At 43.5% G+C, this 21,927-nt stretch overlaps 1 protein-coding gene across 1 annotated transcript in view; it reads right to left on the minus strand.

Moving 5' to 3' along the window:
• Positions 1-21,927, minus strand: part of LOC128829845 (complement C4-like) — a 93,196-nt gene that overhangs the window by 17,404 nt on the left and 53,865 nt on the right. The window contains exons 25-35 of the mRNA XM_054015234.1: positions 18,373-18,448; positions 16,548-16,704; positions 15,467-15,571; positions 10,187-10,355; positions 9,507-9,673; positions 8,796-8,954; positions 8,170-8,229; positions 7,237-7,330; positions 5,935-6,106; positions 3,012-3,099; positions 1,540-1,614 (exon numbers count right to left, since the gene is read on the minus strand). Of these exons, the coding sequence (XP_053871209.1) occupies positions 1,540-1,614; positions 3,012-3,099; positions 5,935-6,106; positions 7,237-7,330; positions 8,170-8,229; positions 8,796-8,954; positions 9,507-9,673; positions 10,187-10,355; positions 15,467-15,571; positions 16,548-16,704; positions 18,373-18,448 (1,322 nt within the window). The remainder of the gene's footprint in view (positions 1-1,539; positions 1,615-3,011; positions 3,100-5,934; positions 6,107-7,236; positions 7,331-8,169; positions 8,230-8,795; positions 8,955-9,506; positions 9,674-10,186; positions 10,356-15,466; positions 15,572-16,547; positions 16,705-18,372; positions 18,449-21,927) is intronic.

The following is a 21,927-nucleotide window of genomic DNA, read 5'->3' on the forward strand; positions in this document are numbered from 1 at the left end:
GCCCTGCTGGTCTGGTAGCAGACTAAGCTCAGGGAGGGCTGCTGAAATGGACACCAGCTGGGTGAGCTATGGTTCCAAACCAGGGCTGTGATAAGAACTCAGGACTGTATATCCCAAAAGCGGGGACAGCATGTGCGGCTCGGCCTGAGGGCTAAGCTGCTGAAGACCAGTTGAGAGAACCACCGGCTGGGGGAGGGGTGGTGCTTGCGAGAGGTGGATGCCACCCCATTGAAAGAACAAAAAACCAAAAGCAGGCTCACACCTAACCGAGAGAAAGGGGGCCATCCACGAAAGGTGGGTGCCCCCTCCCCGTGAAAAGAACTGTGTTTGCAGGCACTATTGGCCAGAGAAAAGGGGGCATGCACAAGAGGCGGGTGCTGACCCGTTACAGTTTATTTACATTTAATGGAGATATACCTATCTCATAGAGCTAGAAGGGACCCTGAAGGGTCAATTCAGTCCAGCCCCCCACCTTCATTAGCAGGACTAAGTACTGATTTTTGCCCCAGGTCCATAAGTTGCCCCCTTGAGGATTGAGCTCACAAGCCTGGGTTTAGCAGGCCAATGCTCAAACCACTGAGCTATCCCATCCCACATATGTTACATTTATTTATGATCCCCACATAAACACAATCACTTTGTCAACCATAGCAATACTAATATCTATTTTTTTTCTCATCCAGTTTGGCCCTTGTCTTTCATTATTTCTTTTCTTGCTGCCTTCTGTGTAAATCACCTGCGAGTGGCATCTATGCTTGAGTGTCACTTAAGGAAGTGAAGCATCTCAAATGGCTGAAGGAAGAAGTCACCATGTGAAGTAATTCCACAGGGATGTCAGGGGCATTGTAGATACCCAGAAGGCAGATAATTTGAGGACGTCCCTGTACATCTCTCTTGTCATGGGCCCTGATTCAGCAAAGCACATATTTAACTTTACACACATGGAAACACACCATCTGTAATGGGATTACTCTCATGCCTGAAGTTATGCACATGCATAATTGCTTTGCAGGATTCGGGCCCTGGGGCCTCACAAATGCTAGCAATTGCTCTGGCTTGAATGGATTCATTAGGGGCTCTGTGACTACTTTGTTCCAAAGTCCTGGTCCAGAACATAGTATTAATCTTTCTGGGTATTACAAAGGCCTAAAGATACTTTTGGATAAAGAACGGGTATGTCCTCTAATTAATACATGATGGTGCACTGCTGTCTGGGTGGACTAATAATATATGGAGAGATACCTATTTCATAGAACCGGAAGGGACCTTGAAAGGTCATTAAGTCCAGCCCCCTGCCTTCACTAGCAGGACCAAGTACTGATTTTTGCCCCAGATCCCTAAATGGCTCCCTTAAGGATTAAACTCACAACCCTGGGTTTAACAGGCCAATGCTCAAACCACTGAGCTATCCCTCCCCCTACATTGAGCTAAGCAGCAGTACCAACAATATACAGATTTAAAAGATATGCCTCTAAACATACTCTCTTCTTTTTAACATCACCTGATGGAAGTTGGAAAAGTCATACAGGATTCACTCACCTCTCCAAAGTAGAGCAAAACCTTTCCTTCTTTGTACTCAAAGTGGTCGATGTATTGGTCTGTAGACTTTACCAACTACAAAAACAGAAACATTGTTTTTACCTTGGTTTAAAATCTGTTTTGGCTTATGCTGGCTGTTTTAAACTGCTTAGCTGTGTATTGTACTGGACTGGTTGATTCTTCCTTAGAATGAACAGTTCCTTCATCTGCTGTTCCTTTATGTGGTGGAGGACCTAGGCTATTTTCTGGATGAGTATATGGAGGGACTGTTTGCTCATTTTTATTGTATTTTATTTATTTAATCCATTATGAAGGGCATATTGTGAGCATCTAACAGTCATAAGACAAAAGAGTACAAAATATTAAGATTTGAGTTGACTGAAGCAACCAAACACCATATCCAGCCAGGGACTATTAAAAAAAAAAAAAAAAAAAAAAAAAAAAAATAAAGTCTAGGAGGACAAATCCAGTAGTCATCAGATAAGCCACCTATCAACAAAAGCAATCAATCCCTAACTAAGGGTATGTCTACAGTATGTGATCTAGTGGTGCAATTCACAGCTCACATACCTAGGGCTGTCAGTTAATCGCAGTCAACTCACGTGATTAATTCAAAAATATTAATCGTGATTAAAAAAATTAATTGCGATGAATCGTACTGTTAAACAATAGAATACCAATTGACATTTATTAAATATTTTGGATGTTTTTCTACACATCTAAATATATTGATTTCTATTACAACATAGACTACAAAGTGTACAGTGTTCACTTTATATTATTATTTTTGATTTCAAATATTTGCACTGTAAAAATGATAAACAAAAGAAACAGTATTTTTCAATTCACCTCATACAAGTACCATAGTGCAATCTCTTTATCGTGAAAGTGTAATTTACAAATGTAGATTTTTTTTTTGTTACATAACTGCACTCAAAAACAAAACAATGTAAAACTTTAGAGCCTACAAGTCCACTCAGTCCTACTTCTTGTTCAGCCAATCGCTCAGAAAAACAAGATTTACATTTACGGAAAATACTGCTGCCTGCTTCTTCTTATCAAAAATAATAATTTAAAGTGAGCACTGTACACTTGGTATTCTGTGTTATAATTAAAATCAATATATTTGAAAATGTAGAAAAAAATCCACAAATAGTTAATAAATGTCAATTGAATTGTATTGTTTAACAGTGTGATTAAAACTGTGATTAATCACAATTAATTTTTAAAATCGTGATTAATTTTTGAGTTATTTGCGTGAGTTAACTGTGATTGATTGACAGCCCTAACTCTTTTCCATAATGAAAATGTCTGTCCCGATTCTCAGTTTCCTGTTAATTATTCTGCAAACTTTTGAGAGACGTGGGGCTAAAACACACCCCTTTTACTCTTGTGATAAACAAAGACTCCCAAAGAACAGTGCAAAAATAATAAATTAAATTACAGATGTCAATGAAAGAAATGCTCCTCACCTGCTCAAGTTCAGTTGTGTCAGGTTCCAAGCCACTTAAAAGTGAGAGATCAACTAGAGACATCTTTGGTATATTGGGACCTGTGGACCTTTTAGAGAAAATTGCTGTTAGTAAATGCTTACATTGTACAACTTATGCAATGTTGCTGTTGCCATATCAGTCCCAGGACATTAGAAACACTAGGTGGGTGAGGTAATATCTTTTATTGGACCAAATTCCATTAATGAGAGAAAGACAAGCTTTCTGTGTAACATTGTCTCTCTCACTAATGGAAGTTGGTCCAATAAAAGATATTACCTTCCCCACCTTGTCTCTCTACATTGTACATTTACATTTTGTTACAAAGAGGGTCATCTGAAGAGCTTTGCCATTCCTGCCTGGTGATGATGAAACAGATTCTGATTCCTATTGCCAATGAGCACAATCCAAAGCTTTCCTAGAAGCCGTTTATTTAAACTTATCTACCTAGGCAAGTAAATAGCTTAAATTTATGTCTAGAGACTAAATTCCTAAATATGCAACTGTCTGTTGTGCTTTTCTAATGCCCTTTAATTCCCCTCTGTCCCAAATTCTTCAGAGTTGGATTGTTTTTGTTGAGCCATCCCCAAGAAGCCGGAGATGATGATGGTATGTTACATTTACACGGTACCTCTCATCAGAAGCTGTTACAATGTGCTTTACAAATGACAGTGGCTCTTTGATAATTCATGCTGTGGTAAACCACAACCCCATAAATCCACACTGGATTGCAAGTGTGCAGTGCACTGTAGCACAGTTCAGAGATGTTCTGTGGCTGTGATGGGGAGGACAGTGCAGATATCATCACACACCCTAAGAGCCACTGCAGGAGTCTCACATTACTCATTGCCACTGGCCCTGGTATCCAGTAATGCTCTGGAACAAGGTGAGTCCTAGTTCTCCTCCCACTCTTGCTGCTGCTATTCTCTGGGGGTAGCTAGACCAAGTGGTCACTGCTCCCAAGGCTCTGCGAGTGGCAGTGGAAGAGACAGATTCCAGCAGGGCAGGTGGCCTGATAGAATGGTTGTTACCACCCCCCGGCTCTTCTGAAGTGGGGGTTCTCAGGAAGGCCATTGCCATGCTCTCTGGCAGCCCTAGCCTAACTGTGGGAGCAAGCAAAATGGCTGCTGCAACCCTATTCTGTATAGGACACTATGTTCTGCCAGCTCTGCCCTTTCCTGCTTCTTGATTAGCAAACAACAAGACATCCCCTAGGATGTTAGTAGCCATCTTCTTTACTCATGATGGCTACAGAGGAGGTGACAGCATCTCTCTAAAAAGCAGTGCAGCATTATGAATGGGACAGCTGGGGTAGGTACCTTTATACTCATTGCAGCTGCTAATTTACTGGAATAGTTCTTCCATATGATCAATGAATAAAGTGCCTCCCCTCCTCCTCTCAGGGCGTTCAGTCAGACATTACCAAACAACCCTAACACTCACAGCAGCAACTTCCCCAAGTGTCCATAGCTAAGGCTACATTTTAGTCTTGGATATTTTTATTAAAAGTCACGGACAGGTCAAGGGCAGTAAACAAAAATTCACGGCCCGTGACTGCATGACTTGTACTATATACTCCTGACTAAACTTTGGGCCAGGGGTGCTCTGAGGAGGGCAGTCTGGGGAGCACCATGGGTGCTGGGGGGGTGGCCTGGGACCCCCGCTGGTGCTGTGGGAGCAGGTGGCGGCGCGCAGCCCAGGGCCCCTGCTGGTGCACCCACAATGCAACACTGATAGGCACTTTCAAAGTGCCCTTTATTATACCTTGATCCCATGTGGTACTAAGTGCCCTCACCTCCCATTGTTGTACGCAGGGTTATTGTAGCCATGTGGGTCCCAGGATATTAGAGAGACAAGATGGGTGCGGTAATATCGTTTATTGGACCAACTTCTGCTAGTGAGAAAGACAAGCTTTCAAGCCACACAGAGCTCTTCTTCAGGTCAGACCTGTGTGGCTCAAAACCCTGTCTCTGTCATCAGCAGAAGCTGGTCCTCCAATAAAAGGTATTACCTCATTCACCTTGCATCTCACCTCCCACTGATACATGTACAGAACAAAAGCAAGTTACAAAGTCCTGCCTAAAATTCTGAGCTGCCACTGCTTAAAAGCCACCATTGCACAGGAGGAGAGTGAAACAGCAGCCTTAATAAAGGCCCTTCTCACTCATTGGGTTCCAGTGCCTCTACTACATAACTACCAGTTTCTCTTCATTCCCATGGTTCCAACAGAACCAGGGGCACTTAGAGCCAGACCTTCCCCTCTGCTCTCCACACAACAGCAAGAGAACGTGGTCTATCTTTGGAGAGGCACCGCCAGCCAATAGTAAATGGACTAGCTCTTTTCCAGGGCATTAATGAGTGTGAGGGAGCGGGGGAGAATATGTGACATCCACAGGGAGAAGGAGGTTACTCACACGGGGCACACGCCAACACTCCGTAATCTGCAAACTACACTAATCCCACTGAGGTTTCCCCTCCTCTTTGGTGTAGATTATTGAGTTTTTGTTGTTTACATATGCTGAAGTGCAACTACCTCTGAGGTGGAAGGCAGCAGCCAGGTGAATAGTTGGCATACAATACAACTATGGGGATATAAGGCAGGAGTTAATTTTTGACCAAGAACACTGGGGCAAAATCTTACATTAAAACAGCAGACAGACAAACTATTCTTTAATGATATGCAGAGCAGACAGGAGCTTGGTGCTTAAGATCTTGTGTGAATGGCCCATACACTGCATGGAAATCAGCTTTACTGTCTTGGAAGATGAAGAGCTGAGCCACCATGCCAGGATTTGAACATGTGCTTCCAGAAAGACAACAAGTGGCAGAAAGATGTATAAAACCAAGACTTCCTAACCAAAAGTGTGTAATCTCACTAATAAAGTTAACCTAGTCCCAAACCTACCTGACACAGACTTTGTATCGTAATGATTCTGTTTTACCGGGAACAGGCACCTCTCTTTTCCTTCTATTGCGGATGTCAAACCATTCTATCTGGCTCATGGGCTCATCTCTTCTGGTTTCCATCGCATGGTCCTGCCCATAATCATAGTCCTCTCCCTCAGCGTCCAGAGCACCTGGAGGTGTTAGACACAATCAGACCCTGGCAGACTGGGATGAAGAGCTTGCTGATTGCGCTCCTCTTTGCACTTTGTGAGGGATCAGCGTTGACTCCTGTCACCTCCACTGCTTTCATAAACCTCATTTTCCTCAGTCTCATTATCTCATGTATCTTTTAAATTAAAGCTTAAAATAAATGCCCGCAATAATCACCATTATTTTTAATTTGTATGAGAGTAGCACCTAGAGGTCCCCGCTGAGATTGGGGCCCCATCTGTAAATACACAAAGACAATTCCTGCCCCAAAGAGCTAACAATCTAAGGAGAAAAGACAGATAGCACTCAGTGGAGGTGTTCCAACTGAAGTAATTTCAGTATAATAAATAGCTAAAAGACAGACACAGGAAATATTATGAACTCTTTTTGGGCGGGAACCATGATACACAGAGATATTAAGTCATTTGGCCAAGAAGGCCATCCTTGCTCTCTAGTAATAACTAATAATAATAATAATAATAATAACATAAGTATATTTATTATTTTCATGCATGCAATGGAGATATCCCATCTCCTAGAACTGGAAGGGACCTTGAAAGATCATCAAGTCCAGCCCCCTGCCTTCACTAGCAGGACCAAGTACTGATTTTGCCCCAGATTCCCAAGTGGCCCCCTCAAGGATTGAACTCACAACCCTGGGTTTAGCAGGCCAATGCTCAAACCACTGAGCTATCCCTCCCCCCAGAAAAGCACCCTCCAAAAAGTCTCTTATAAAACAATTCTTAAAATATTGCCAATTAAACACCCTACATGTAATAAAAATACAAATTGTCCTGAAGGCACGATAGTATAGATCTTTCGCCTTTCCCAATCTAATCAGCTAAAAAGTCTATACTATTGGGGAGGGGGAGGGGGAGGGATAGCTCAGTGGTTTGAGCACTGGCCTGCTAAACCCAGAGTTGTGAGTTCAATCCTTGAGGGGGCCACTTAGGGATCTGGGGCAAAAATCAGTACTTGGTCCTGCTAGTGAAAGCAGGGGGCTGGACTCAATGACCTTTCAAGGTCCCTTCCAGTTCTAGGAGAGAGGATATCAGGGTTTAGCCAAATTTGCCACCATTAAAAACAGGTGCTCTGTTTTCTTTTCACGTACTTGAATATTTGACGTTCCCTTCCATTTCAACTTTCAGAATCAAGTCATTACAGGTGTTGTTCTCCTTCTCAACAGAATAATATATTTTTTGTATCTGAAAAAAAAAAAGAGAACACCCTAAAAGCTCCTTTAAATTACAAAGAATTTAACCAACCAGGTCTGCAGCAATATATCTGATTCTGCACATACTGGAAGTTACATGTGATCAGGGAGAGTGAGAGAGATTCCACAGAAACTAGTTTCAGGCAGGTTTGTACTTGGTATGACTCAGCCATGCCTCCGATGCAGCTACCAGCGCTATCGCAGCTACCCTGCTTGTGATACTTGTGATAGCCCAATGAGAGCTATCGCGAGTCTGTGTGCATGAGCAGGTCAATCACACCCATAGCTCATAATGTAGTTATAGCTACAGATTATCTCCTGATGACTGTAGTGGATACAACAATGACAGACTGATGTGCAATATTCAAAGACCTAAATGGCCTGGGACCTACCTACTTCAAAGACCCCCTTCCTGCCCCCCACCAGCAGCGCTCAGTGGAGGTGCACAAACTAAAGTAATTTCAGTGTAATAAATAACTATCAGGCTGTTCTCCATGAGGCTCCATAAACTCTGGAATTTTTCCCTGCAGCCGGGTCCAAAACAGGCAAAATCTGTGACCTTCAGGGCACTCTGCATCTATTTTCCTGGGATTTGGGGGAGGGCAGGGATGCATAAGGACAAGGTCTTACGCAGTATGGGGTATTGATTCCTTTGCTTAGTTACTGTTAGGCAGGATTTGGGAAGGGGTGAGGCTGCCCAAGGTTCCTTCCTGCACTGTGTGTGATTGGAAGTGATGGTGGGGCAGGCGCCTACAGATGTGAATTAGTACCGTTTTCTTTTTGAAAGAGAAAAATAAAATGAAACTTATAAGTTTCCAAGCTCCATCTTACACTCAGCGTCCCATTTCCTTTGCCCTTTACCGTCACTTCAACTTTGCTTCCGAGGTCAAACTGCAAACCAAACCAAACAGTAGACATTTAACACTTTGGCCATTATTCACGTTGTCTTTTTCCTGTGATCCCTGAGAGTCTTACTTGTTGTCTGGGACCTGGGCAACCTGCACCATGTTAGGTGGTTTTCCCCTTTTGTCATAAGTGAGGGACTATAGGGGTTCCTCCTCCCCAGTGCAGGGTTGTAACAGTTCCCTAACTGTCATTCAAGGAACTATGGGGCCTGTCTTCCCCACCTCACTAAAGTGATCCCTTCAGCAGGAGTAGGGATCCTTTTTCCAGACCCAACTGCATTGTGGGTCAGAGCAAAGGACATATCTTGCCTCTTCCCTCCCCTAAGATGACCCTGAATGGACAGAGGACTGCAGTGGTCCTTCCCATCGGAGGAAAAGCAGAAATCTGAACATCTGGGAGAGGCAGAAAGGTGCCCAGAAAGTGCTAAATATTGTTATTACACAGAAAAAAGGCTGCAACCAAAGTATATCAAGTTTGCTGAGAAATGAAAACATTCCTTCTGTTTGCAAACTAGGAAATATCACAACTTAGAACAATAAAGGGTTGAGTACCTGTAGTTCTTCCTGAATCTGGACATTGTTACTATTCAGGTTAAAATAGTGCTTTTTGTTCCTTCCAGGTAGGTTTAATGCAAGGTTCAGAATGGTGGGATCGCTTTCTATAGATTGTATGCTATACTGTGACAAAGCTTCCAGGGCCACCACTGTATCCTGTGTGAGATTGAAATACAAATGAACACCAGCCACACTGGAGTCTTTCGGTAATAACGAAGTGCTCTAGTCACATGCCTCTCCTTGTAAGTAACTCCTCATTCAGATGTCTCCTTTTTAGATCTCTGTTCCTTTGAGGTTGTCTCTTTGAGATCTCCACATGTCCGCTCACCCCCCTCAATCCATTCACCTTATTTTCCAGATTCTTCTATCAACATTTTGGACCAGATCCGCAGCGGGTATAAATCTTCATAGCTCCATTAAAGTCATGGAACCCTCACTAACCCATATTGTTCCTTTCCGAGGGCCAAATTCTCAGGTGTTTACTTAAGGACCTCAGGACTTGGCTCACTGTGGGCTTCAAATCAAAATAAGCAACTTTCTACCAATGGAAAATCCAGTTTCGCCCCATAACATTATGATCCTGAACTGCTGTAAAAGACTACCTGGTTGGACCCATAGAAATATTTATCTTTCCATATTTATTGGACACATAAGGTTTTTTTTTACAGTACTTCCCCCCCCACTCCATTGAGCCTGAAAGCCAGATACCTGTGTAGAACAGTATCCGCCACCATATTTCCTTTTTTCTGTTAACCATGTAGCAATAGGTTCTGCATACTTGATATCCTTCTGGAGTAACGTCTGAAGTAATGCGTAAGCGGTAGCTTCTATAGAAACTGCATCTTCACCATTTCCCCAGTAGCGCTGTTGCATTGCTGAAACAATGACTCAGTCTTAAATCAATCGGGGGAAGATATTTTCCAAAAATTACTTCAATTTAGCTCAATTTAGAAAAATATAGGTAATTTATTTCATAGTAATGATTCCACCCAAGAGAGAGAGCCACCACCACTCTGACAATATACATAAATAAGTATAGGAACCAAAGGTTATTAAAAAGCCAGATTTCGAACAGAGTTTTGACTTATCCCAGCCATTATAGTGTATTGATCAAATGTACCCAGTTGTTATAGAGTACTGATCACAAGGTATGCAATGCCAACTCAGTGTGGTGCTAAGATTGCTTCTGGGGATAGCTTAAAGGTAGAATTATTATTCCAATAGGTCTAGAATTAATAATCTGCATACTACCTACATTTAATCATGTTGGCCTTGTTGCACCTGATCTTTTTTTTTTTTTTTAATTATGTTGCAATAGCGCACAAGGACTTTGGTTGGGAAGAGTGCTTTATAAATTGAATTATCATTGTAAGAATAATTATTAGTACCTGCATCAAGTGTAGAAATTTCTCTTAAAATATGTTCTGCCCGTTTGGCTTCTGAGCTATCGTGTTTCACAATAGCCAGAGCATAGGCAGAGATTGCAACTGAGTAGAAGTTCAGCTGAGGTGAGAGTTGTCTATGCACGTAAGCGACAGCTTTTTCAATGCCTTGTTTCTGTGGAAATAAATATGGATCAGTTTGAAGGGTGGTACAAAACCAATGCAAAGGTAACACTGATTTGAGTTCCAATGAATTATAACAACACAACACAGCTATTTCTAAATTAAATTGAATGGGAGTGAGGTGACCCTAATAACTGTGGTTAAGAATAATGCAAAACAATGATATTTGTTGAAGATTTTGGCAGGGAATAAAATGATTTCTGATATGAGCACTGGCTGGCCTATGCTAAAATAGATGGGCTATTTGAGTTGCAATTGCTCCATTTACAAGGAGTACAAAATTCTCATCAGAGACTCCCTGCCACATACAGCTGATTTCTGGGGGAGAAGAGGAGGCACCTTTAGCGTCTGATTGCAACGATTGTGGCACCAGATCCTAATTTTCTGGGAGAGGAAGGCTTCGAAGACGATGCAGGCAGTAATGTGTGCAAAAACAAGATACTTCAAAATGAATGTTTGTCCAATGTTCTGAATTTGTAAAGTGCTGGATAAGTGCTAAACAGCATTGTTAGGCCAAATCCTGAGTTTATTACTCAATTTTTACTTAGTCCTTTCTCAGACAAAACTGGGTGTTTGCCTGAATGGGGTCCTCAGGATCTGGGGCTATTAATTATTATTAATTATTTATTATCACTAGGGTCAAATTCAAGACAAATTAAAAGAAATACATTTTCACATAATGCCTAATTAAACTGTGGAATTCATTGCCACGGGATGTCATTGTAGCCAAAAACATAGCAAGATTAAAAAAGGGATTGGGCATCAATATGGATAACAAGACTATACAGAGGTATAATAGTTAATTCTAACATAGGCTCTGAGAGATTAAACTTTATGATTCAAGGGTTAAGCCAGTCTCTAATTATTAGAGTTAGGAGGTTTCTTGCACCTTCCACTGAAGCATCAAGTGCTGGCCACTGTTAAATCTGGCTATTACTATATTCCTCTGTTCCTGCTTCCACCTAGAACCATGATTTTATTACCTGACCATGGATTACAGAATAATTATTGTGTTTGAAGCTCAAAGGACATGGCTTTTAGTCCTGGCTTCATTTTGTAACAGTATTTTTAGTGCTGGTTTCCAAGTTTACCCATCTGTTTAATGGATAACAGCACTTCCATCCTCACAGGGGCATAGTGAGGACTAATTCATTTAAATGTGAGATCTTCAGATGAAAGGAGCTATAGAAAAGCAAAGTATCATAAGCACACCACTGACTATGGCCTGGTTCCCCCAACTGGTGTAAAACCACATTTCTCTGGGCCTACTTTTCCTCTTGCACTATAGAAAGGATTCACTCCAAGGAGAGCAAGTAGTGATGCTGCCACCTACCTTCCCTCTGGCTCTGACCTGGGAGAGGGTAGCTTTAAAATCTGCTAGGGGCTTCAAAGGAACTTGCTAGTAGAGGCAGCCAAGGGGATGCATTGAATCAATGTGTCCTCCAGTCCCATTGGCCTGCACTATGTGCTTTTGGGGATCTGCAGTCTCCCCACAGTGGAGGAAAGGTTGTGGTTGTTTTGCACTGCACCAGTCCAGCAGACTTGTGGCCACTGGGGTGCTGTGACTGTATTTCTCCCAACAGAAATTAGAGTTGAATATGGCCCAAGAAGCGTAAGGGTGGTGCCATAGTGGAAAGGCAGCCTCAATAGTGAACATGAGGCCAAGGACATGCTCAGGAATCTCTATGCCGCTAAACCAAGTGCAGCACGCATGCCAGCACAAAACTCATAGACTCATAGACATTAAGGTCAGAAGGGACCATTATGATCATCTGGTCTGACCCCCTGCATGCTGCAGGCCGCAAGACCCTTCCCTGGACTCTACCGTTGAAGTCCCCAATCCTGTGTTTTAGTGACTTCAATCGGCTGGGACCCTCCTGCTAGTGATCCCTGCCCCATGCTGCGGAGGAAGGCGAAAAACCTCCAGAGGCTCAGCCAATCTACCCTGGAGGAAAATTCCTTCCCGACCCCAAATATGGCGATCAGTAATACCCCGAGCATATAGGCAAGAGTCTCTAGCCTGACCCTTGTTGGCCATTATGCTGTTCATGTACCATTGCTTGGTTTTCCTTGGCTACTATGTTTTATCATTAAACCATTCCCTCCATAAACTTATCCAACTTAATCTTAAAACCAGACAGGTCTGTCGCCCCCACCGTTTCCCTCGGAAGGCCGTTCCAATATTTCACCCCTCTGATGGTCAGAAACCTTCGTCTAATTTCAAGCCTAAACTTCCCCCCGGCCAGTTTGTATCCATTCGTTCTCGTGTCCACATTAGTACTAAACTGGAATAATTCCTCTCCCTCCCTTGTATTAACCCCTCTGATATATTTAAAGATAGCAATCATATCCCCCCTCAGCCTTCGCTTTGTCAGACTAAACAACCCAAGCTCCTCTAATCTCTTTTCATACGACAGGTTTTCCATTCCTCTGATCATCTTAGTCGCCCTTCTCTGCACCCGTTCCAGTTTGAGTTCATCTTTTTTAAACATTGGAGACCAGAACTGCACACAGTACTCCAAATGAGGTCTCACCAGCGCCTTATACAACGGAAGCAGGACCTCCCTATCTCTACTAGATATACCTCGCCTAATACATCCCAAGACCGCATTGGCTTTTTTCACCGCCACGTCACATTGCCGACTCATAGTCATCCTGTGGTCCACAAGGACCCCTAGGTCCTTCTCCTCTTCCGTTACTTCTAACCAATGCGTCCCCATCTTGTAACTAAAATTGTTATTATTCGTCCCCAAGTGCATCACCTTACACTTTTTACTATTAAATTTCATCCTATTTCTGATACTCCAATTCACAAGCTCATTCAAGTCTCCCTGCAGAGTATCCCTATCCTCCTCCGAGTTTGCAACTCCTCCCACCTTCGTATCATCCGCAAACTTTATCAGCCCACTCTTGCAATCGGTCCCGAGGTCAGTTATAAATAGATTAAATAAGATGGGTCCCAAAACCGAACCTTGAGGCACTCCACTAGTAACCTCCCTCCAACCCGACAATTCACCCTTTAATACGACCCGCTGCATTCTCCCCATTAACCAATTCCCTATCCACCTCTGGATTTTCATATCGATCCCCATGTTTTTCATTTTAACCAATAGTTCCTCATGGGGTACTGTATCAAACGCTTTACTGAAATCCAGGTATATTAGGTCCACCGCATTTCCCTTATCTAATAAGTCCGTTACTTTCTCAAAGAAGGAGATCAGATTCGTTTGGCACGATCTGCCCTTCGTAAAACCATGCTGTAATTTATCGCATTTGCCATTAACTTCAAGGTCCTCAACTAGTTTCTCTTTCAGAATCTTCTCCAGCACCTTGCACACTACTGATGTTAAACTAACAGGCCTATAGTTACCCGGGTCACTTTTTTTCCCTTTCTTGAAAATAGGAACCACATTGGCTATTCTCCAGTCTAACGGGACTACCCCCGAGTTTACAGATTCATTAAATATAGTCGCTAATGGGCCTGCTATTTCCCGCGCCAATTCCTTCAATATTCTCGGATGAAGATCGTCCGGTCCACCCGACTTAGTCCCATTAAGGCGTTCTAGTTTTGTTTCTACCTTGGATGCGGTAATCCCCCATCCCGTATGCCCCTCTGTAACGGTGCTAGTATCCCTAATACCTTCATTGGCCTCATTAAACACCGATGCAAAATATTCATTGAGATATTGCGCCATGCCTAGATTATCTTTAATCTCCTCTCCGGCTATAGTCTTCAGCGGTCCCACTTCTTTCTTTGCTTTCTTCCTATTTATATGGCTGTAAAACCTCTTACTATTACTTTTAATTCCCCTCGCTAAGTCCAACTCTTCCCGGCCTTTGGCCTTTCTCACTCTATCTCTACATTCTCTGACTTCACTAAGGTAAGTTTCCTTACTGATCCCTCTCCTCTTCCACTCTTTGTACGCTTTCTGTTTTTTCCTAATCGCCCCTTTCAGCCGGTCGCTCATCCAGCTCGGTCTAAGTCTCTTGCTTAGTAATCTTTTTCCCTTTTTGGGGATACAGGCCTCTGACAGCTCTTGCATCTTTAACTTAAAGTAATCCCAGGCTTCTTCTGCCTTTAGGTCCCTTAATACGTTTGCCCAATCCACTTCCCTTACCAGTCCCCTTAATTTGTTAAAATTGGCCTTTTTAAAATTATAAACCCTAGTCTTTGACTTAATTCTGGTACTCTTTCCATTTAGTTTAAAGCGAATTAGCTCATGATCACTGGAGCCCAAGTTGTCCCCCACTACCACTTCCTCAACAAGGTCCTCACTACTTACCAGAATCAAATCTAAAATGGCCTCCCCCCTCGTCGGCTCAGCTACCACTTGATAAAGGAATTGATCCGCAAGCACATCTAGGAACATCTGAGCCCTATTATTGCTACTAGCGTTTGTTCCCCAATCTATATCCGGGAAGTTAAAGTCCCCCATAATTACACAGTTTCTATTAGTATTTACCTCCCTTAATACATTAAACAATTCCTTATCCATATCCTGGGTCGATCCCGGCGGTCTATAGCACACCCCAAGCACTATCCCCGGAGAGGCTCTAGTAGTACTTTTACCCAGCTTGAGTATCGCCCAGACGGACTCTGTGTTATCTATTCCATCCACTATTATTTCTTTACAGCTTATTTCACTATTGACATACAATGCCACCCCCCCACCTTTACCTTTATCCCGGTCTTTCCTAAACAGCGCATACCCCTCCATACCTGCGTTCCAGTTGTGACCGCCATTCCACCACGTTTCAGTTATTCCTACGATATCCGGTTTCAATTCTCGGACCAAGAGCTCCAATTCCTCCATTTTATTACCTAGGCTTCTCGCATTGGTGTACAAACAGCCTAATGTATGTTGTTTAGCCTGTCTCCCATTACTAGCACTGTATGTTGCGGGCCTCTTTGTGTTCGTCCCCCCTGTCCCTCCTATGTCCAATCTCATCTCCGCGGCTATGTCTCCTCTTATTACACTCAGCTTTTCAATACCGGAAACTGGCGTGGAGATTAACTGTGCATCTCCCAACCATCTCCCCAAAACAAATGCACGTAAAAAGAGAATGAAAGATTTAAGGAGAAAAGAAAAGCAGGCTTCTTACCACCTCAGAAGACTTAGAGTCATCGAAAGCCCCCAAGGCCTCTTGCATAGCGATGGTTATAAAGGCTGTCAAAGCCAAATGTTCTTCAGCTTTCCCAACTCCACCCTAGAAGAGTAATCATGGGAAAGCTTCTAAAGCATACATCTGTTTTATTATTAAATTGAGCAAATCTAATTTTATTTCTTTGTATGAAAAATAAACACCACCACACGGTCACACATTTGTTGCTAATACACCCACCCTTACATCCTTCTCCATTCTCCCAGCCACACTTTTTTTCTATCGTATAAGTATTTTTTTCATTCATAGATTCATAGCTTTTAAAGTAAAAAAAGACGATTGGATCCTCTACTCTAACCTTCTAGAACACAGGCCTTTACATGTTCCCCATTTACTCCTATACTGAGCCCAGTAACTTGTCTAAAGCACACTTCCAGGAAGGCATCCCGTCTTGATTTGAGGACATCAAAGATGAGAATCCACCACTTCCCTTGGTAGTTTGTCTCAATGGTTTATCACAGTCCTAGTTAAAAATGTGTGCTGTATCCCTAATTTGAATTTGTCTGGCTTCAGCTTGCAGCCACTGGTTCTTTTTATGTCTTTTTCTGCTAGATTATAGAGCCCTTTAGCACCTGGTATCTTCTCCTGATGAAGGTACTTATACACTGTAATCGAATCACTACTTGATCTTCTTAATAAACTGAACTAATTGAGTTCCTGGAGTCTCTCACTGTGAGGTGTTTTTTTCCAGCCCTTGACTCATTTTCTGGTTTTTCTCTGCACCCTCTGCCTTTAGAAAAAGTCCTAATTCCTCCCCAGTCTGCCTCAAATACTCATCCTTTTAAAGAGTTAAAAATATTTTGCTGCAAGAGCTGTTGATTTTTCCCTCCCCACACACAATTATATGGGAAGCAAAAGATAAAAGTCCAGAATCAGGGGAAACAAAACAAAACAAAATAAAACACGTGGCCACATCATCAGCTGGTATAGTCCCAAGGATTTCAATAGAGTGACACCGATTTACAGCATTTGAGAATCTGGCCCATATGGGAACAGGTTCTTATCATTTTCAGTGACCAACCTGCATAAGTCTGTCCATCACTGGGTGAGGGTCACGGAATGAGCCATCCGCCTGCTGTTGTCCAAGCAAGTAGGAAACAGCTTTGTGTATGTAACGGTCTTCGACACTGATGTATTTTCTGCACCTTGTGAGCACTTTAGCAATGAAAGCAGTTAGCCTGTATAAAAGAAACTGGTTTCGTTTTCTAAACTCATTGATATTTGTGGTTTGCTAACACGAATTAGAACTAGGGCTGTCAAGCAATTAAAAAAATAATCATGATTAATCGCTCTGTTAAACAATACTAGAATACCATTTATTTAAATATTTTTGGATGTTTTCTGTATTTTTTAATATATTGATTTCAATTACAACACAGAATACAAAGTCTACAGTAGACTCAAAAATAAAACAATGTAAAACTTTAGAGCCTGCAAGTCCACTCACTCCTACTTCTTGTTCAGCCAATCGCTCAGACAAACAAGTTTGTTTACATTTGCAGGAGATAATGCTGCCCACTTCTTATTTACAATGTCACCTGAAAATGAGAAGAGGTGTTCACATGGCACTTTTGCAGCAGGCATTGCTAGGTATTTATGTGCCAGGGCTCCAGCAGCGATTCTATTGTGATTAAAATGGTGATTCATTGTGATTAATTTTTTGAGTTAATCGTGTGAGTTAACTGTGATTAATCGACAGCCCTAATTAGTACGTCAGAAGATTCTGATACAATTTTGCACAAGCTACCACTATGTATAATGTTGACCAGTCAATGGCTAGTTATGGGGCAATGCTGAAAGATATACGAGGCATCCAGAAAGACTGAAGAATCTCAGTGCAATTCATACCTTAGGGTACAACACTACTCACTACCACACTGGGCCCAGTTCTCTTCTGACACTGGTTTTTCATGAATGTAAAAGATAGAGATAGATATACAAAAAGATAGAGAGAAAGACAGAGACGGCCTCATGTACGATGAAGCCTGGTTTACACACCAAGTTGCATTGGTTTAACTAGCAGTGTGAATTTCTATTGTTTTAATTATACCAGACAACCCCCTGTGTTTATACCCTTCTTGCACTGATGAGTTTAAATTAAACCAATATACAGGGGTGAAAGTGGGCCGGTATGGCGTACCGGTAAGAAGCTGGTACTGGCCCATATGCAGCTGACCTTAAAGCACTTTAATGTCGCTGCCCCTTTTGCCCCCTCCGTCAGCAGCCCTGGGCCCTTTTAAATTGCCACTGGAGCTCCGGGCGGCACGGGCCAGGCAGCGCAGATGGGCTGTTTGGGGGAGGTTGACCCCCCCAGTCCTGCTCCTTCTGCTCGAGGCTCTGCCCTTTCCACTCGAGGCCTGGAGCCGGGCCCCCTTACCGGTTAGTGTTTCATATTATTTTCACTCCTGCCAGTATAAGCAGTTTTAAATATATATATATAGAAGTGTCCGCCCAGGTGTTTGCACTTCTTATTAAACAATGCTTGCACGTGCCCACGTAATTACATCAGCATTAGCTGTTCACTGAAAGTTGTTCAGAAAAAAAGTCTCACTTTATTAATAATAAAAACTATTTGGCCATAAAAAGCCAAAGAATCAAAGTTTAGGCACACAGACTTGCATCCATATATTTGCAAATACCCATCGTGCACGTGTGAAGCCTGCTCACATAGCTGTGTATGTAGCTAAATTGTCTGTGTACATATTAGATGCATTCAAGTATATGGGCACAATTTGACAATTTGGCCCCAAAAGCCAGCAAGTAAACTTCTGATGCACTATGTGTGACAACATTGGCATTTTAGAATATAAAACAACAACTAAGGCTGATTATGACGCATACACTACCATGTACTGCTGGGAGTTTTTTTGAATGCGCCGTAAGAGCCATCCTCCTTCTGAAATTCAAGAAGTCTCGTGTAACCTGCATAAACAAGCAATCAAATATATTGGGTAAGAATATTACTGTACATGGACTTGTATTTTTCACTTTGGGCCTTTACATGCAACACCTGGATTAACATGGAAGTGCACTCCACTGCTTTTGTTTGCTCCTCATAAAGGTTGTGTGTATATGATTGCGACAGCAGGCCCTTTGGAATAAAGTAGAGGAAAGTGAGCATGAGTTTTGTTTAAGTCCTGCCTTGATGGGTCTACTTGAGTTGGCATAAGGGCATCAATATTACAAACATTTGTGGATACCAAGGAATTTCTGCCTGGTGGGTCCCTGAAAATCCATCCCCAAGTACTGCCACTTTCTTGAGCAGCTGTACAAGGGGTTGAAATAAGACATAAAAGAGGCAGTGAGGTCCAGCAGATAGGACACAACTGGAAGTCAGGAGATCTGGGCTCCATTCCCAGCTCTGCCGTTGACTTGAATAGATCACTTCATTTTTCTGCACTTCATTTTCCCACCTTTAATGTGAGAGTGATACTCATCCTTGTAAAGTTCTTTCTGATCTATTGAAAAAAGGCACAGTAGAACTATGTTTTATTAATAATAATTAATCGCCAGTAATAAAATAGCATCACGTTTCCTTGGGGGATTTTAGATAAATACAACTACTAAGAAAAAGAAACGATGCTTGACCAAACACCTCAGGTTCAAAGTGTTTCTGTTTTCCAGTCAGATGCATGCAACACATTCTAACATACTTCAGGTTTGTGTTGCACTCTAATTCATTGTTAAGATGCACAGAAGCCAATGACGGTGGGAACAAATTATTCTGACGAGGCCCTTGGTAACAGATATACAACAAGGCCAAAGACCTCCATTCAGCTAACTGCCAAACAAAAGTCTATTTTCCATCATTACTCTTCATGGGTGAGAGTCTGTGCTGCGCAACACAGCACTCATAGCCCATGGAGAAAGGTGGATAGGGTGGTTTTAAGTCATTTGTACGCCCTCCCAATTCTGGGATGCTCAGCAGGCCCTGACGTAACACAAACTTCCCTTGGGACCAGTGTAAGTTATGGCAGCCTGTCATCGGCTGCCTATGGGTCACAGCACTGCCCGGATCACCGCAGCCCCACATACTACAACCCAGGCCTCCCTGCACCCCTCTCACCTCCAGCATCTCCCAACGTGTAGCCAGCCTTTGCTGCATCTGGGGCATGTAGAGTCACTCTGGCTCTTTGACCCAGTGTAAAGGTGCTGGAGCGAGGGAAGGGTTTGTCTACATGAGGGGTGGGCAAACTTTTTGGCTTGAGGGCCACATCTAGGTATGGAAATTGTATGGCGGGCCATGAATGCTCATGAAATTGGGGGTTGGGGTGCGGGAGGGGATGAGGGCTCTGTGTGGGAGTTCAGGCTCTGGGGTGGGGCCAGAAATGAGGAGTTCAGGGTACGGGAGGGGGCTCCAGCCTGGTGTAGGGGGTTGGGATACAGGAGGGGGTGAGGGCTCCAGCTGGGGGTGCAGACTCTGGGGCTGGGCTGGGGATGAGGAGTTTGGGGTGCAGGAGGGTGTTCCGGGCTGGGAGGGTGCTCCGGGCTGGGGGAGGGGGGGTTGGGGCACAGGAAGAGGTCTGGGGTGCAGGCTCTGGGTGGCGCTTACCTCAAGCAGCTCCCAGAAGCAGCTCTAGCTCCTATGCGGAGGCACAGCCAGGCAGCTCTGTGCACTGCCCCATCCGCAGGCACCTCCCCTACAGCTCCCATTGGCCGTGGTTCCCTGCCAATGGGAGCTGCGCGGAGGAAGCATGAGGCGTCCCCTGGCTGTCCCTATGCATAGGAGCTGGAGGGGGGACATGCCGCTGCTTTTGGGAGTTGCGTGTAGCCATGGCACGTGCAGAGCTGGGCAAGCCCCCAACCCCGCTCCCTGGCAAGAGCTCGAGGGTCGGATTAAAAGGTCTGATGGGCCAGACGCAGCCCGTAGTTTGCCCACCACTGGTCTACACAAACACTTAGTTTGCCACAAGCTGGGGTGTAAATCTACCCCGCGCTAGCCTGCCGCTCACTAAGCGTCCATGTGGACTCTGCTGCCGTACACTAAAAGTTCTGTAGCACACTTCAACCTACGCTGCTTTGAAATAGGACTAGATCAAAGCGCACCAGGGTCCACATGGATACATATTGTGCAGCAGGTTAGTGTGGGGTAGATTTACATGCTGGTTTCCTTGTGTAGACAAATCCTGAGTTAACTGTTGGCTCTTAGGCTGAGTGAGGAAGTGAGACCTGCCAGCAGAAGATGGGGCAGAATAAGATGACGACTGGCCAGAGACATAGATTGGTTTCTGGCACTGAAATCTATGAAAAATAGGGCTAAGATTTTAAAACACTGGTGATTTCAGGTACCCCAGTTTTTTGGTGCCTATGTTAAGGCACCTTAAAAGGGATCCATTTTTAAATGGCAGGCACTCAGCACTTTCTGAAAACCAGGCTCTTTAAAGTGTCTCAGGTAGGATGCCCAAAATGTGAGACATCCTAAAATCATCACTTAGTGTTTAAAAGTTTGGCCAGCAGTCTTGAGCTAGCCTTGCTTCCTATCAGACTCTGCCTCCTAGCTGGTATAGAGCCCTCAAGCTGCCACAAACCCCAGGACGTTCGCGAGTCTCCAGCTGACAGCCATCAGGCAACTCTCCAATTGCCTATGGGATAAGCTGCAAAAAGCAGTTTTCTTTCTGTCTGTGGGTAACCAGAAAACTGCTGCACAGAATCTTCCCCTATTTCATTGTCACAACTGGGTTGAGACAAACATGAGGAACTCCAGCCCTAGGCTAAATTCTGTGGATAGTTAGAAGCACTTGAAAAAAAATCTGGGGCTTAGAATGGAAGTGCCACCTTCAAACACATCCAGGATCCCCAGGCAGAAACTGCTGTTAATGGCCCCATCGGCTCATCTTCACCTGGCTGAGGTGTGTCATGTCCTGCACAAGGGCTGGATCCCTAGGCAGGACTAGCCATACTAATGTTACTAGATTCATATATACTTGTGTCTATGGTCATCTGACATAGAATCGCAGAATTGTTGGACTGGAAGGGACCTCGAGAAGTCATCAAGTTCAGCCCCCTGCACTGTGGCAGAACCAAGTAAACGTAGGTGATCCCTGACAGGTGTATGTCCAACCACTTCTTAAAAACCTCCAATGATTGGAATTCCACAACCTCCCTTTGAAGCCTGTTCCAGAGCTTAACTATTCCTTTAGTTACTGTCTTCTTTATAACAGCCTTTAACATATTGGAAGACTTGTTATCAGGCCCCCCCAGTCGACTTTTCTCAAGACTAAACATGACCAGTTTTTTAAAAACCTTTCTTCATAGCTCAAGTTTTCTAAACCTTTTCTCATTTTTGTTGCTCTCCTCTGGACTTTCTAATTTGTCCACATCTTTCCTAAAGTGTGACACCCAGAACTGGACACAGTACTCCAGCTGAGGCCTCACCAGTGCTGAGTACAGTGGGGCAATTA

Source organism: Malaclemys terrapin, chromosome 1, assembly GCF_027887155.1.
Source record: "Malaclemys terrapin pileata isolate rMalTer1 chromosome 1, rMalTer1.hap1, whole genome shotgun sequence".
Taxonomy (NCBI): domain Eukaryota; kingdom Metazoa; phylum Chordata; order Testudines; family Emydidae; genus Malaclemys; species Malaclemys terrapin.